Source organism: Plectropomus leopardus, chromosome 23, assembly GCF_008729295.1.
Source record: "Plectropomus leopardus isolate mb chromosome 23, YSFRI_Pleo_2.0, whole genome shotgun sequence".
Classification (NCBI taxonomy): domain Eukaryota; kingdom Metazoa; phylum Chordata; class Actinopteri; order Perciformes; family Serranidae; genus Plectropomus; species Plectropomus leopardus.
In genome coordinates, this window is record NC_056485.1 from 2514717 (window position 1) to 2533363 (window position 18647).

The 18647-nt window shown below is 37.3% G+C and overlaps 1 protein-coding gene across 4 annotated transcripts in view; it reads right to left on the reverse strand.

The window, feature by feature from the left end:
- map4k2 (mitogen-activated protein kinase kinase kinase kinase 2) overlaps window positions 1–16573 on the reverse strand; it is a 51395-nt gene extending 34822 nt beyond the window's left edge. For all 4 annotated transcript variants that reach the window (XM_042511970.1, XM_042511968.1, XM_042511969.1 and 1 more), the window contains exons 1-2: window positions 16365–16573; window positions 1728–1785 (exon numbers count right to left, since the gene is read on the reverse strand). In XM_042511970.1, coding sequence (XP_042367904.1) covers window positions 1728–1785; window positions 16365–16457 — 151 coding nt within the window. In that variant the 5' untranslated portion in view covers window positions 16458–16573. The remainder of the gene's footprint in view (window positions 1–1727; window positions 1786–16364) is intronic.
- Between the last annotated feature and the right edge of the window lie 2074 nt (window positions 16574–18647).

The window sequence follows — 18647 nt, forward strand, 5'->3', positions numbered from 1 at the left end:
TATATATTTTTATATTTTTTACTATTTTTATTTTTATAATTTGGGGGTTTTGGGGTTCTTGCTATTATGAGAATTAATTTTGGAGTTATTGTCAATTTCGTTATACATTATTATTTTGTTTGTATTTGATATAATTTTCTTGTAGATTTTTTACTAATTCTTGCTAATTTGGTGGTTTTGGGGTTCTTGCTACTATGAGAATTAATATGGGGTTATATGAGAATAAACTGATAAACATTATTATTATTATCATGTATTTGATATACAGTTTTATAACTTTAATTCTGTTACATTTTCTTGTGTAAATTTCAGTTAACTTTCTTGTAGATTTTTTACTAATTTCTTGCTAATTTCTGAGCCATTTCTTGTTACGTTACTCATTGCCTTCTATCTATATTTTTGCTAAAAATCAAGCCAATTTGCTCAGGTTTCAAAGAGTTAATATTAAATTTTTTTTTATGGATTTTACATTATTTACTAGCCAGCCATAATACAAATTGTTTTATTATTATTATTATTATTAACGTCAGTATATCTCAGAGTGTTGTGCTGGCTCTGGGTAGCAGGACTTCATTCTCTGCTCAGGATGCTATTACTCCACTAAATATTTACATAGTCAATAGTGGTTTTCTCTGAATATCATATACAATTCTTTCGGGTAAGACTTAAATTTCAAAGTAAAAGTCTGACAATTCGGAAATTTTCATGCTTGCTGCTTGCTTACATTCAGACTGTTAAGTTAAAAAAAATGCTCAATTATAACCCATTCAAACTAACATCTTTGATCCCACAGCCATCATAATAACATGCATTGTATTATTTCTGCGTGTCATTCTGGGCTTTTGACTTGGAATTTATCATTTTGACTGTTTTCCACCTGATGACGTCATTTTTTAACCATATCTGGAATATGGAGAAAATACATGCTATTCCACGAGGTGCACTGTCACAATCAAATCAGTATTGCTGCTACTCATTGATATATCTCAGACTTTCAGCAGCAAAAAAAAAACAAAAAAAATACTTTGAATGTAGTGTATCGAAAATAATTCAGTTTTTTTCCAACTCTAATCATAGTGGTATCATGACAAAAACCTGGCATTAAAAGGGTTAAAATTATGAAAATTAATAAATATATGATATTGATGCTTAGTACTGATGTTGGTTAAGAAAATGATCTCAATGACGGTAGAAAATCATATTAATGTGCAATTAATTAATGTGCATTTTTTGAAAGCTTGATTTTGAAAAGCGCATTTTTCGTGCAGAGTGATAAGAGCATGTGTGATATTAAAGCGAGCCCAGAGGGTTAATATCAGCTCTCTCTGACGGGCTTATTGTATGACACACTGTGCAAAAAAAAAACCCAGTAAATGACAAATAAATTTAATAATAATAAAATCTGGTTGCAATCTGTGTGACTCTAAACAATGTGAATTTCACCAATTGTCAACATTCATTTTATTTTTTGACACAGCAGCACTTTCTCAGGCCTCATACAGGCCTAGCTTAGCAAAAAGCATGGAGACCAGAGGTCTAACCTTGTCCTGTCCGAAGCTGACCTGTTAAACTAATATTTATCTTCTGCTCTGGCTGACTGACAGGGGCATAGTTCCCCAAATGTTTCTGTTCCTTCACAATTCAACTCAAACAATAAAGAAAAAATCCTTTGAACTGCTGTTTTGCACATAAGCACATGTGAGCATGTAGTGTCACGTGTAACATACCAGGGTCCAGCTTGACGATCTTGATAGCTGCCAGTTCAGATGTCCTGATGTTACGAGCCTGAGAGGGATGAAAATGTAGATAGTTAAAAACTTAATAAATAAATATATGCATTATAGCCTGTTGTTAATGCAGAAACAAATTATTCTGTCAGCGGAGGATGTTGTGCATGTACACACATAAAACCACACACAGAAGGACACATACACACAGGTTCCCTTTACTGTGTTTGAAAATGACTGAGTGAAATACAATGATGCATTGATTCTAAATATGTCCAACAGAAGACGTGACACGCAGCGTTGTGTCTTTTACTGTGTCCTCTGGATGCCTTTGTGCTTGAGAAAGATCTGAGAAACACACAGAGCTTGACTGGAACAGGCTGATATGCTGCCAGAGTCAAAGATCATGATTTATGTGTTCAGAGAGTGGTGAAGTAATGAGTCCTAAAATATGGAAGTCTGTTAGCATTTTACCACTTTCTGTTCCCTCGTCTCAAAGTCTCTGGGATTTTTGAACGGGGTTTTCTGTAAAATGCCTTAAATAATGTCTGTGGTTAAAACAGGCTAAAGACATTTAGACATTTTCTTCTGCAACATAAAATATATCCGTATAAACCCTGTTTCTAAACTTTGAAGGTTCTCTGGATAATGACTTAATGCAGCTCAAATATTATTTAATTTAAAAAAAGGGACATTATGAACTTATGAGCTGAAATGAGCACGTTAAGAGGGCTGTAATTGATTGTTTATTTGTTTACTAAGAAAAGGGGCAGGTATTTTCAGACTTTCTTCTTCCTGCTCCTGTTCTTTCATGGAGTGTGTCCAAGTGTTATGAGAAAAAAGAGTATACTAGGTTTTGTTGTTGTTTTACAGCAACAACAGGGACCTTTTACAGGCGTTACAGGTTTTTTTGGGGGGGGGGGCTTCTTTGGCGATGTGAGGACAGAGGGATGTTGTATGCTGTAAAGCCCCCTGAGACAAACTGTGACTTGTGATAATGGGCTTTATAAATAAAATTTCTTACTTGTTTTGGAAATTATAAACTGACATGAGCAAATAAAACAAATATGAATGAATGAATGAATGAATTTACTCGTCTTGAAAAAGGCGACTCATTCAACCCACTCGCCCACCTTTACAGCTTTACAGCAACATTCACGCCCCAACTTGTAGATTTATCTGTTTAGAATATTATTTCTGTTTCTGCAGTGTTTGTAGTATTTTCTACGTGGTGACGTTTAACTCGTGCGACCGCGTTGCAGTTCATTTATAGCCTAACAATAGCTTTTTGCTTCTAGTGATTTCATTTACGCTTCAAAACACAGACTTGGTGTTGATCTGTGAAGATTATCATGCTGAGCAAAATGTGTCAGCATCAAAAACTTGTGTTCGTCACAGAGCTTATTGTTGGCGATAATCGAAAATCCCAATAGGTTTTCAATGAGGGAACCAGTGCGATGCTAACTTCCTAGTTGGCCTACAAAAATACATCATCTTGTGTCTTCTTGTTAGCAAATATTATATTTCCCCATGCACAATGGCTTTCCATCTCTCTACAATTTACCTCTTTCATAAGGCACTCAAGGTTATACTTCAGCCCCTTGGCTCATGCCTGCTGTCTCCAGCCCACAGAGCAGATCATACTCATGTAATGTGCATCAGAACCTTGCTGTGGCAGAGTGCACTGTTGTGGTTTTGAAAGACTGGATGTTGTGCCTTCACACAGCTGGTATCTTGCCGCTCTGTGCTCCAGACGAGGCTATACTGTGTTTTGCACAACATTGCAAAACGTCTCTGTGTTACTTAACACATCAGCCTCAGAGGACATGAAGGGTAAAAGTCTACAGAAACCAACATGCAGACTCTACAAGACTTTCAGCCAGACTGTGATGAGCATGTTTAGTAAGAATGAGCGAGCCTTTCTCAAAAACTGAGAGCTTTAGGATGAAAATACATAACTAGTCGTTCACCCTCCTGTTATGTTGCAGATCAATTTGGCTCATTTTAAGATTTGAAAATCTTTGGCAAATATTTTAAAGCATTTATTTCAGTATGCAACTTTTTGGACTTAATTGGTGTCACCAGAAAATGGTTTATATAACAGAGCTACTGTTTGGGTCAAATTGACACAGCAGTTAACCTCCTAAAATGAGCAAAATGGTTAACCTCTTTCATAAACATGGAAAGTAATGAGAACCTTGACAAGACATGGCCCAAAAAAATAGCAGGAAATTGGTAAAAAAAAAAATAAAATAAAAAAAAAGAGAAAAATAAATAAAAAATAAGGATACAGGTGAATAACCTGAAAATAAGCGAAAAAGAAATTTAAAAAAACCCAAAACAAACATGAAATGAACCCCCAAAAAACCTTGTAAAAAGAAAAAAAAAAGCAAAACATTTTTTTCTGTAACAATTTTAAATATATATCATTCCAATAATTTTACAATGTACATTTTTTTGTCACCATTTATTCATTTCTTGCAATTTGCAGGACATGTCATGCCGAGTTGCTCACCCCCCCCAAGTTTAAAAAATTCAAAACAAAATTTTAAAAAAAGTAAAACTGTAATTCAAATTTTCATTTTTTTTTAAAGCTCAAACACATAACACCACTGCATCTTATATTGATTTAATTGTTGAAATTGTGTTAATAATGAGGTTTCATTGGTGTTTACTCGGAGTTTTTGGTTTATGGCAACTTTTGTGTGGTTAAACATGAACTGTTCTTGCTGTATTGACAAATGAACATACCGGGAGGGTTAATGCAGTCACATCCATCATTTTCCAAACACAGTCTTAATACACTAAGCTGTGGTTGGAGCTCTGCCACCTGCCTGCTCCATCAAGATATATAAAAAGCTGGGCATATATCCAAGTGCTCAGCATGCTTTGATGATGAAGACTTGCGATGAGATCAGCCTGCTGTCTCACCTTAGCTTTAACCTTGTATTGATTCCACAGCACAGGGATCAATACAAACAGCATTGGCACAAAGAGCTTTCTCCTGCTGACGGTCAAAGACAGGCCCCTGGTGAGTCAAAGTAAAACTGATAGTCAGCTTATTGTGAGGGTGAAATGGTCAGGGACTCACCAAACACATAAAAATTCATCAGCCGCGATCCCAATTCAGGGAGAAATTTACAACATCTGCAACAAAGTTTACATGTTTCCCTGACATTCGCCTGTGGCTACATGTAGCAACGTAGACTTAGCAATGTAAATACTTGCAGTTGCAAGGATGACCATGTAACAAAATCCAGCACAACATGACATCATACTGCCTGAAACGGAGTATTCAGAACGGTAGGAAATCTGAGGATTACTTCTACATACTTTTACCTTATTATTTGAAAAATTGCCCATGTTTAGTATGAACATCCTTCATTGTAACATTAAATATTAAGTCACAAAATGTAGAAAAGCATAAAAGGTGCCTGTTAATGCCCCGTGTGTAGAATTTAATTTTGACTTTAGCATCTTTTAATTATTATTATGATAGCATCATAATAATAATAATCATAAAAACATAATGAGCGACTGCAAATGTCCTGCAAATTGCAAAAAAATTAGCAAAAAAGGGAAAAAATGTCCAGAAAAATACACTTAATATTTAATACTTTACTTTACAATGCTGCTTTATTTTTAAAAATATGCTACAGATTTTTTTTGCATTTTTTAGCACATTTTAAAGATAATTTTCTTGTTTGTTTTTGGTGTTTTTCTTTTTTTGCTTATTTGCAGATAATTTTCTTATATTGTTTTTACCAATTTCCTGCTTATTTTTGTGCCATTTATCAAGTTGCTCATCGCCTTCATTCCATGTATTGGAAATAAAATCAAAATTGGCTCTGATTTTAAAGGGTTTAATGACCTATATTGTTTCCCTGTTTTTTTATTATTGAAGAGAGGCAATAGGATCTATTTAAAAACTGTGAAGGTATCAAAACACTCAGTGCACACAGTCTATATTTAGATACTGCGACTTTAAATGAGCTGTCAGCACTTTTGAAATTGTGATGTCACAACTATACTATAAAAATGTAGAAACTGCTGCTACTGTGCCGCTGCAGTCACTCCTGGCTTCAATGATGACCCAAAAACACAGAGAGCACACATGGAAGACCCAGAAATGCTGACCTATCACAGCAGAGTGGGCTTTGTAGGGAGGAGGCCTGAAGAAACAGGCACTAAAACGGAGCGTTTCAGAAATTGATTGAATACAGGTATATTCAAACAGACAGCGTGGGAAAAATAATGTGTTTTTTGGAAACTTAAACACGTACACATGTTCTGGTAGAAACCCCAAATACAAGTATGTAGCTGAAAATTAGCATAGTATGGGACCTTTAACCCAAGCAACATTCCTTTTCTTGTGCTGCTTTCAAACACCTTTAACAAGTATTTTCACCTATGAATCCTGAGAATATTGGTTTGATTTCTTTCAAAATTGCAAGACATTAGTAGATTTAGAAAATTATTTTTAAAAAGCTAGGGGGGAAATGTCAGAGGAAAAAAAAGAAAAAAGCTAGGGAAAAATTTTATTTATAATGATCAAAATTACATATTTAAAATCATGTTACAGAATTACTATAATTAATTATTATCATAATTGAAGCATTTTTCTGGTCATTTCCTTATCTGGCTTTTTTAAGTCTCTTTTTTCCCATGTTAATTTTCAAGCAATTTCCTTTTTAAAAACTTTTTACTAATTTTTTGCTATTTTTGGGTCATTTCTTCCTAAGTTTTTCTTCTTCCCATGTTTTTTTTAAGAAATCAAACCAATTTGCTTAGTGTTCAAAGGGTTAATGTCTTTGTGACATACCTCACACTGAAGTTTTCATTTGCTATCAAACATCTGACAAACTAAAAAAAAAGGTGACCACTGATCAGCAGCCAGGCTATTAACAATTCAGCAATGTGCACGAAAGAATATAAACTGCTCAGTGTCACTGCAGAGCTTTTAAAGTGAAGTCAAAATATAAGTGAAAGTCAGAGTAGTTCAGTAGCAGTCCTAACCAGTTGATCCAGTTGGGGTGAATCTGTGAACAGAGTTTTCTCACATTACTCCATCAGAGGTGATGGAGGATGTTGTTTCAAAGCTGCTCTACTGTGTTTTCTACTTCCTCACTTCTTCCTGGGAACATCAGTCATCCGCTCAGCAACTGCTCTGACGTCACACGGACTGCCTTTCACTCTGGGCATCCACAACAAACCAGGCAGCCACCAATGGGACACGCAGGTCGCCTCAACACAACCTGTGGCCTGGCTGCATTCACTTCCTGTTTTCTTTCCTGTTCCACCGCAGGGCTTCCTGTGACTGCAGTGATAGTAACGTCTCTGAGATGGTTTTTAGATAGCTAAGCCTGAAATAACAGCAGTTTGGGGTTACGTACAAATGTGGAGCGGAAGCTTCACTGTACTTTGATCAGGCACCCGAATAGTTAAAGTAGAAATGATCTACAGTCTCAGGCCAAACCGGAATTTCTATATAATGAGACATTTCCGACTGAGCACAGATGTAAAGCATTACATGGGACATGAATGTCCACAGACATGACGCTTAACTCAGTATAGCAACTTCAGACTAGTTGTTGGGGAAAGACAACAACACTAATATTACCTGGAGAACTCGTGACCACCAGTCCGACATAATCCGCTCCCTTTCAGCTAAATGCAAGAAAACTATATTATTCAGACAGTCTATGATATAGACCGCATCACAGTCATAACTGTTGATATAATAACTTTGAGTAGAAAACCGCCATGTAATGTACATATAATCAAATGAGTTTTAAGCCACCTAAAGAAAAAGAATCAGTTTAAGCGTATGCTATATTTGGAATATTTTCCCCGCTTCACCTTGCTGTGAGACAGTCCTTACAGATGGGGATTTGAAAACGTTATATCACAAAACACCAGACTCCCCTGAGAAAAACACACTTAAACTGATATTGATTTTTTCAGTTGCTAAAATGTTTTACTGCGTCCCCGTCCACAGCAGGACATCACTTAGCTTCTGTGCTGGTGTTGTGGTGGTGGTGGGGGGTGGCTGGAGTGTGACTTTTTTTTATTTAAAATAGCCTAAGGTAAAACTAAAAAAAACAATCCTCACAAAATCCCTCCTCACTGTTTTTTTTTCCAGGATTTTCAATTTTCCACTTCATACCTTTTTTGACAGAATTATAAAATTTGTATATTTATTTATGCATTCATTTATGTATTTAACCTTTATTTAACCAGGTTGGTCCCATTATAGATAGTCCCATTATAGTCCCATTAACAGATTAATAATCTGTTTTCCAAAGGAGACCAGGCCAAGTCAGTCAGCAGTGAGAACACAAAGTTACAGACAGAGACGCAAAGGGAGAGAAAATACAATTCACAAGCAATAAAATTTACATTAAAAGAGAACTTTCTATGAGTCAAAGGAGAAGTTTCTGGGGGTCAGTTGCACAACCAGGAAGGCTAAACACATCCACATCCTACAGAATCTGCTTCACAGTCTTTCATTTTAGATTCAAACACATTTATCAACACCAGCTCTTTGAGTTTTGAGTCATTCTGAAACAAATTCCAGTCTGAGGGTGCAGAATACCCAGAAGCCGTTTTCCCCAGTTTCTGTCAGAGCATTTGGGACAGAGAGCAAAAAGAGGTCCTGAGAGTGCAGTAAGTACTGTCTGGTACTTTTCTGTGTGATGAAAACACAGGGGTAGTATAAATGCCTTATGAGACATGAGACAAAGAGCAAATCTCGATGTCAAAGGTATCAAATAGAATCACCCGGAGCTTCGTTCTGAATCTTCTCTCTGGACACGCTAACTCTCCTGCAGCATTTGTGTTTACAAAGAAATCCATCCTAAAATGCTGTCATGCAACCAGTAAAGTGCTCTCTCACTACCTTAAAAGAGCAACATGAAACATCACTTCTCATAAATCACACACGCGGCCTCATTAACCCTATCAGTCCTTTATTAGGACACCTCAGATTAATTTCTGGTCAACAGCTAAACCACTGTTCTAAATCATTGAACACAGGGCAGCACAAATAGCACAAGGCCAGTTTCCATTAACCCTCAAATTGCGCAAATTGAAGTTGCGAAAACAAAATACCCCTAATGGAAACAAGTCAACTTCGAAAAAAAAAAACAAACTCCCATTTATGGGAAAAAAGTTTTTACGCTCGCATGAGGTGGTATTTCAGGCGACTCGAAAAAGCAATATTTTGCAAAACTGCAATGAAAACACTTTTTTCGCATTTACATATCATATAATGTGTATCACCAGGTGGCGGTAATTTGACTTGGATGCCAACCACATTTAAACCAAAAAAAGAAGAAAAAGTAAAGAGGCCCCGCCCCCACAGCTGCATCCAGATTTATAATAGATCCATAGTGTAGACAGAGGAAGAGAGAGAGATCTTCTAAACTCTTATATGAGACAGAGAAATTATAGCGATATTAGACTGGCTTTATCGAGTGGTTGCAATAGAAATAAACCTGCCAATGTTGTCGACATCCATCGCCACGGTTACCGGGATGTTGTCACGCCTGGAAAGTCACATAACATCGCAAGAGAAGTTGCATATCATCACTCAGTGGAAACGCATCTTGCAATTGTGTTTTAATAAAATTCTGATAAGATCGCTTAAGTTTTGCACAGATCTGTAATGGAAACCCGCCACAGATACTGATGCTTCATACTGCACAGCAGCAGTGATGACTGCAAGAAAAACAGATGGCACTTAAAGAATCAGCCTGTTTCTGTATCCATGCAGGATGATGCAGCCACTCGATAATGAAATGTTTCTCCATCAGTTGGTTGACAAATCAACAACCTCTTGGGAGAAAGCTTGGGCTGGACGATGTTGCATATTGCAACAAAATGATAAGCCTTGTTGAAAAGTAAGAACAACTGTCAGTAGCATAGTAATTAACCCTTTGAAACCTGGATCGGCATTTTTTTGTGCTGCATTCAAACACCTTTTAAAGGAATTTAGCCCTTTGAAACAAGAGCAAATTGGCTTGATTTCTTTCAAAAACATAAGAGGAAGGCAAGAAAAAATGACCCCAAAATTATCAAAAGAAACAATAGTGAAAAGTACAACAAACATTTACCTGAAAATTAGCTTAAAATAAATAAATGATGAAAAAAACAACAAGAAAACACTGTGAGAAAAGTGCTAAAAAACATTATATATATTTTGCAACATAGTTTCAAATATGTAGTTATGATCATTGTAAGTAGTTTTCCCTAGCTTTTAAAAAATAATTTTCTAAGTCTAATTATTTCATCCAATTTGTTGATAATTTCTTACCAAGTGTCTCACTGTCTTTTTTCCAAAGTTGTGAAAGAAATTGCAACAACTTGCTTAAGATCATATACATGTGAGAGGCATCTAAAAGCAGCACAAGAAAAGTGATATTGCTTCAGGTTTTAAAGGGTTAAATTTCTGAACCTTAAGCAAATTGGTTTGATTTCTTTCGAAAACATGGGGGGGAGGCATAATGAGCAATTTTGCAAGAAATGTTCTGCAAATTGCAAGAAATTTGTAGATCTAGGATGTCTTTTTTTAAAGGTAGGGGAAAATTTCCAAAATGACTAAATAATAATTAATTTACTTTTATTTATTTATGTTTTTGCTTGTTTGTGGGTGTTTGTTGTTTTTGTTATTGTTAAGGGTTAGGGTTAGGGTTAGGGTTTTCTTGTAATTTTCTTGCTAACATTTAGGTCATTTTTGTAAAATTGCTCATTCCTCCCCAGCTTTGAAAGAAGCCGATTTTTTCAGGTTAAACAGGGTTAATACTTTTAATTTACATTTATTCTGAAGCTTATTTACCTTTTTGGAGAGTCAAAAATGTAGCCATCTGCTCAGGTCATGTTTCCAGCCAGAGGTTGCATGAGTGAGCACAGGTTTTAGTCTCTACACAGATATGATGGCACCAAACCTGCAGTCACTGCACCTCCACCTTATCCGTTATTTATCTGTACACCTCATCGTGCACAATAGCTTCTAGATTTGTGATGTAGCAGTTTTATAATAGACGTGCTTGGATGTGGCACAGAGTATTTTTCAGCCTGTCTTAGAATCAGCGCTTCTCTCTGGGAAAAGTTCACTTTCTCAGCACAAAACCTGCAACTCTGCTGCATTGTGAGATGTGTCTCAGCAGAGGTATGATTATACAGTCTGACAGCGCTTTGAGATCAGGACTTTGTAATTAACCTCCACAATAAGTACTGAGCTGCACTTTTGGGTGTCAATCCATCAGAATTGCGGAACAAAGGTTTCTTTTCCAATTTCCACCAACGTTCAGCAGCAACACGTGCAGAGACAGATCACAGACGGCACAGAGAGGTTTGCTTTCTTCCTGGAAAAACAACTGTATACAGCCAACTGCAGTTACATTAAAAACTTATGTACGGTTTTATGTCTGCTATTTCCAATTAGGGGTCAACCGATTTTGGTTTTTCAGGGCCGATACTGATTATTAGTGGTTAATGAAACTGATAACTGATATTTGGAACCGATATGCATTTACTATAAAAATGAAAATCTTTCTGACAAAAACCTTTGGCTAATGTTTAATCAAATCTTCTTTTCAGCACCATATACAGCAAGCTCCCTACATCTTTTTTTATAAAGTGAAAATTTAAATTAAAAAATGAACTAATGAAAATAGTTCACTGAGGTTTAATACATTTTATCAGCAATCATTAAAATAAATCACCAATACAGGTAATCAGCAAAATGCCAAATATTGGTGCCAATACTTAGCCAGGCTGATAATCTGTCAACCCCTACTACAAATATTGCTATATTATTTTAAAGCCATATTGCACAGCCCTACCGCCAACTATATTTACAGTAAAAACTGACCTGCAGTAGTACATATGGTATTTCCAATTACTTTTCATGCTCAAATGTGCAAAACAAAAATTACTTCAATTTGAAACACAATCAAGGACAGAAACTCAGAAACATAGAGCGGCTGACGCTGGTCACAGCCGCAGGAGGACATGAATCAAGATCATACACACACGAGCTCTGAGCTGAGTTTCCTCTGAATAACGGCGGTGTAATGAGAGTCCACCAAAATCCCACACAGTCACATGACCAGAGGTTTCACCCCTGACTGCTGCTCTTACAGTTCCATCAAACCAGCAGCAGCAGCAGCAGCAGCAGTGGGAGTGAGAATGTGCTATTGTCTGTCACTGTGTATGGCTGCTCCCATTCACAGCGCATGCACATACACACACACACACACACACACACACACACACACACACACACACACAGGCCCAAATATGTGCAAATGTTACAGTCATGCAAAGATAGCTCAGAAAACCACAGTCAAAGTCAGCTGAATATTGCACATATCAGGATGAAGATTTAATCAGAACTTTCTTATCATCATAAGGAGCTAAGCTGTCAAATATTTGTGATAATATTTGTTGAGATATTTGTGTGTATAGCTGCAATATGGAATTTTAAAGCTGCATCATTCAGTGTATTCATATGAATGATGGAATGAATGTGTATAATGTGTAATGGCTCATTTACCGTAAAACTTCAATTAATAGCTGGGCTATAATTGGCTTAAATCACGGAACTCAACAGGCTTATATGTTTGGGACAGGCGTCCATATGGAGTGGGCTTTTAATACTAATTCACACAAAACTTGCTCAGCGAAGATGGAAAATTCAATAAGTATTTATTTAAACGTTTGGCAAATTGGCGTTAATTTTATTTAAAAACATGGGAAGAAGGAAATGAGCAACAACAGATGAAATGACTCAGAGATAGCAAGAAATCTGTTAGAAGTACAAGAAAATTACCTGAAAATAAAAAGTGGCCAAAAAATCAGCGCAGCTTTAAAAAAAAAAAAAGAGTACACACCACTGATTTGGCATCAAACTCCTTAGACGTCAGACTCACAATGGTTTCTAAAAAAATGTTTTAAGGTTTTAACCGATACGCATTTACAATAAAAATGAAAATATTTCTGTCAAAATTTAGAATATATCAAACTCCAGCACAAAACTTTGTAAAAATGCCTTTAGCAAATGTTTCAGACACAGAGGGAGATGCACAGTTGGAGTCGACAGATTATCAGCCTGATCGATTATTGGGGCCGATGCTGATTATCTGTATCAGTGTTTTATTTTAATGTTCGCTGATAAAATTATTATATTACAAAGTTTTGGTTTTTGCCTTTATTAGATAGGACAGGAGATTGCTAGCCTGAAAGGGGGAGAGAGAGGAAGACGTGCAGCAAAGGGTCGCAAACCGGAATCGAACCTGCGGTCGCTGCGGCAAGGACACAGCCTTCATATATGAGGCGCCTGCTTTATTCACTCAGCTACCTGACGCCCCAAGATTGTCATTTTTATTGTAAATGCATATCAGTTCCAAATTTTGATTACTGGAGTCATTATTTATTATTAAATTTATTATTAATATTATTATTAATCTATATCGGCCCTGAAAAACCAATATCAGTCGACCCCTAAAACAATTAATTAATTGAATTCATTCATTAATTTTAATGGCAATCACTGAAATGAACCGCCACTAAAAATAACTGGCAAATGCCAAATATCGCCCCCAACAGCAAGGCCGAGGCCAGCACCTCCAGATGCTCCACCTGCCCCCCTAACCCTACACATACGCATTTTAGCCCCGAAAAATTCTCACTTTGAGCGGTTACGCACTGAAGCAAGGATACTCTACATGATTCTAGGATTTAGCGTATTTCTGGGATTTTTGTACATTTCTATGATTCTAGCCCATTTCTAGGTTTTTAGGACGTTTCTCAGACAATAGGACATTTCTAAGATGGTTTGGGGGGGGGGGGCAGATTTGGCATGCAAGCCCCAAGTTGAGTGGCACTGCTATAGTGCATAAAAAGGCACAAAATTGAGCTTGTTTATCAAAAAGTTTTGGATAAATACGTGAAACGGTTCAGCATATGCGCCTAAATAATTACTCATGTTACCCACCAACATCTCTCACTGCCGGGCCTGAGCCAGCCCGATTAGTCTGTCAGCCCCCGCTCACAGAAAGTGACAAAACCTGAGTGCAGAATATGACAAATACAAGGGCTCACTGCAATGCCAATGCTGTGACCTTCAGTCTGCTTCATCCTCAGTACAGATCCACACACACAAGAAGCTCTGAGCAGCAGCTCTGAAGCTGTGCTCCAGGCTTTACCAAAACACCGTGCTGGTTTTTATGACACTTGTCATCCCTGTGTATGTAGGCAGAGCAGTTTCCAGAGCTGCTGCTGCACTGACTGAATGTTCGGCCCAGAACATAACAAGAACAAACACTGAAAACATACTGAAAACACACTGAAATTGAGACATTAGTCTTAAGGATATGATCTGTTTCTGGTGTAGGGTGTCAAAAAAAAGACAGAAACAATACAAATTCTTGTGTTGCGTCTGCAGGATGCACGCAGCACCGGGGCGGGTTCACAGCACAGGATGTTTGCATCCTGACGCTCAAATCATGACGAGAAAAGAGACGACATGAGCCAGTTTCCTTCTGAATACAAAGGCTACATGCTATGACAGTATATACTGTCTATGAATAGATATGAATGTGTCAATCAGCAGATATTTTGAGGCTGTTTAGGTTGTGACATCTAACCCCTGAACATCAGCTATAGAACTGCAACTTAATATTTTATTATTCATATTCATCTGCCAGATTATTAAAATGTCAAAAAGTATTTTAAAAATGGCATTAACGCTTCTTTAAAGCCCACGGTGACACCTTCAATTTGCTTGATGTGTCCAACCACAACCTAATCACCAAGAGAGATATTTCACGTTTTTGCAAACCACTGATATGTAACGTGTGTACATTATTAGGAGAACATACACTGCAAGTTTTATGTGTCTAACCAACGCTGTGGTGAAGGTGTGATCAGGTTCAGGCACAAGAATCTCTTGATATACTGCTCAGGTTTGGTGGAACAAAAGCCACAGGAAATGCAGTAAAATACCCAAATTTGGTGGCTCAAATGCTGCTCGGAAATGCAGCAATCTGTTTGTGAAAAAACACAAAACCTGGTTCTGGGGCGACCTCTGGTTCACCTGGTTGAGTGTGTGCCCCAGAGAGGCTGAGGCAGATGTTCAGCTCTCCCACCTTTCCTGTCTGACTTAGCTGTCCTATCAAACAAGGCAAAAATGCCCCCAAAAAAATAATCTTTAAAAAAGCCGCTAAGGGTCACAAAAAAGTGCTCCCAGAAAATATTAGACATTTTCACTTGAAAAATTGCTGAAATGATTCATTCAATTAATCAGTTATCAGAATGGATAGCAATGGTACATGGACTGCTCTTGTATAACGCCTTTAGTCTTCCAAACAGTCAGAGTGCTTTAACACTAGCCGTCACATTCACATCACTATCTTGTTCAGACTGGAGTTAACCCTTTGAAACCTAGGGCAACATCACTTGCCTTGTGCTGCTTTTGGACGCTTTTCACCAGTATTGCAAATTTTAATTTGTGAGATTGCATTGCATGCAATTAAAACAGGAAGAAAGGCAATCAGCAACTTCAATCAGCAACTTTCAAATGTTCCACAAATTGCAAGAAAGTGGTAGATTCAGAAAAAGAAAGAAAAGCTACTGGAAAATTATCGAGGGATAAAAGTTAGGAGAAAAAGAAAAAAACCTAGAGGAAATAAATGTATTTATAATGTATTTATATTTATTTTTTAACATTGTTTCACTCTTTTCTTTTTCTTTTACAAATTTTCAGGGAATTTTTGTGGGTTTTTTTTTTTTTTTTTTTTTTTTTTTACTAATTTCTTGCAAATTTTTGGGTCATTGCCTTTTTCTCCCCCGTTTTTAAAATGAATTAAGCCAGTTTGCTTCGTGCTAGTATTTCAGGGCTATATATATATATATATATATATATATATATATATATATATATATGACATAATGTCACACACACACACACACACACACACATATATATTTCACATAAAATAACATTGCGACTAGGGACTTTATTATTATTATTATATTCCTTTTGAAAGCAACATGAACCTGTGGCACAACTGATGCAACAGGCTGCGACTGTGCTCTGTAAAATACCTATCTGTTTCCAAGGGATACTGGGATTCTTTAAGGGTTGAAAGGGTTAAATGGCTTTGTTCTAATGACATAATGTCACAAACACACACACACACACACACACACACACACTCTCACACACACACAAATTGTTTTGGATCCATTTCCTTTACATTGATTCTATTGCTCAGGGGGATTCCAAATTAATTGACACTTTTCAGCATGATTTCCTTCAAACTCAAACATCATTTTCACACTGCATGTAGTCTGACATGGAGCAGAGTGTGTTTTTCTGCAGGAGAAAAGGCTTTTTAACATTCACAGAGGCAAGGATAAGATTTCCAGTGTTGACATCATGCCTCAGGTCAAGAAAAAAACGCTCTCACGTGCGGCACTTTATGTGATAAATATCAGAGTTGAGTAAAAACACAGTTTCACCGTGATGACAGGAAGTGTGTGTGAGTGCAGTGAGAATCTCTGTTGATGAACTACCGATGGAGGTGGTTTCTCCGTGTGTGTGTGCTCTGCGGTGAAAATGTTCTCACTCACCTTGAACACATCTCCGTAGGTGCCGCACCCAATCCGGTGGATTAACTCGTAATCATCCAGAGGGTCCAGGAACGACACCCCTATCCTGTCCATGTTTGGAGACACCTCTGGGTGCTGCGCGTGAGCCTGGCGGGCTTTCTACTCACACATCCCAGCTGTTGTTGTCCGGGGAGAAGACGGCAGCAGACGGACTTACTCTGACTGCGGGCTGTAGTTGACCAGCTGCTTAATGGGAACTAATTGGAGCTGACTAATTGCTGGAGTATCGATCCGGCGGACACACTCACACACAACTCGGCAAACGTTGACACACTCCAGGCGACTGTCTGAGTGCAAATAGTCCCGAGTGCTGCTCGAGTCACATCACGCATGAGCGAAGAGTCTCCACACTGTAAAAAATTACAAGTCCGTCACCTCTGTTAGCTCAACCGTGGAGTCGACCTTCCGTGTCGTGCTCTAGCTCGCGCCTCTTCTTCTTCTTCTTCTTCTTCTTTGGTCACAATAAAAATACAAATGTAGCAGTGGTTAAAAAAATAAAAAAGAAGAGAAAATGACACATTAAAGTCTATGAAATAATACAAAACTGTGACTGAATTTGGATATAGAGAGTCAAAGTTTTAACTTTGCTAATTATTTTTTGATTTAGGGACTGTTCGTTATTAATGAGAGGGGAGGGGGTGGTGCAGAACTACAATAGAGGATTAGGGCCATGTTAAAGAGACGAAAAAAATCTTAGATTCGAGAATTAAGAAATAGTATTAACAGAATAAAGTCACAATTTCAAGAAAAAAAGTTGTAATATAACGAGAAAAAATTTACAAGATATAACAGGATAAAATTTGTAAATTTCAGAGAAAAAAAACAATGTGAGATTAAACTCATAAATTTATGAGAACAAAGTCACAATATTATGAGATTAACCTCAAATTTATAGAAAACAGTCATATTATATGACTAAACTCGTGATTAAAGAATAAAGTCATAATATTGTGAGAATAAAATAAGAATTTCAACAAAAAAAATTGTAATTTTATTTTACTAGAAATCCTAGAAATTTCCTAAAATCCGAGGAATGTCCTGAATTCCTAGACACATCCATAAATTCCAAAGGTGTCCTAAAGTCCTAGAGACATCCTAAAATCCTACAAAACGTGTATGGGACTGCTGCAACTGGCCCCTGGCCTCCATCCATTTTGCAAATGTGGCCCCAAACCAAAGCAAGTTGAGTACTCCTGGTGTACAGTCTCCTAACACTGAGTGGTTTATGAACATGTGCACTCATATTTTTAATAAACATCCTCAGACTCATAACATTCTATTTTCATCAGGTCTTTATTACTTGCAGATACAAAAACAACAAAAACCACGAGTCATCAAGCAAATAGGATGTAGCAGGGCCACCTAATGTGGCTCCGTGTCAACAGTGCATGGTCTTCCTGGGCTTCTCTAATCCTTAGAAACAGGCCTAGTTTAGCTATCCTCCAAACTAAAGGCCACCTACTTTAGAAAAGAACACAAAGGCAAAGTAAGGCAACATAGAGCTAGCAAGAAAGAAGCTATCGATAGAGCAGAAGTGGACAATGTTACACAGTAACTATCCTAAATTAATTACTTCCAAGGCTTCAGTCATGGACAGGTTCCTAATGGTACCAGTGGATATTTACACGTCTGTTGGTTGTAATCTGGTCATAATCGTTACTTTGGCTTCAAACGTCCACATGAGTCAATGACGAGTTCATAGTCGGTGTGCAATTGGCTGCCAATTAAAACACAAACTAATGATGAATGAGTGCTTACAATCAATCACACCAGGTAGCTGGTTTCAAGCTGGAGTTAAATAAAAACAGTGAAATGTCACTCCTTCACTTCAAATTTTGATATGTGGCTCTTGGATGCTTCAGATTTTTTGAAGAGGGGTTTGCATGAGGCACTTATCCATAGTCAGTGTGTTACATACAGTAGATTTCAGTCGGTACACCACCAGTTTGGAGAAGCAGGCAGGAGTCTGACACTGAAGCTAAGCAATGTATGCTGTGGATGGAGGTCAAGCAAAAAACATATTTAAGCCACCTAAAAAAAAAAAAAGGAAATCAATATCAGTTTGAGTGTATGCTATATTAAGAGTATTTTCACTACTCACGTCACCGCATGTTCTAACAGGGAAACTGTTAACTCCCTCAGTACACATTTATGCTCTTGCCAAAGCCACCAGACTCCATTAACAAAAACAGTGATTAACTAATGCTAAAAAGGAAGCTGCTGGTCCACTGCTGTCTCCATCAG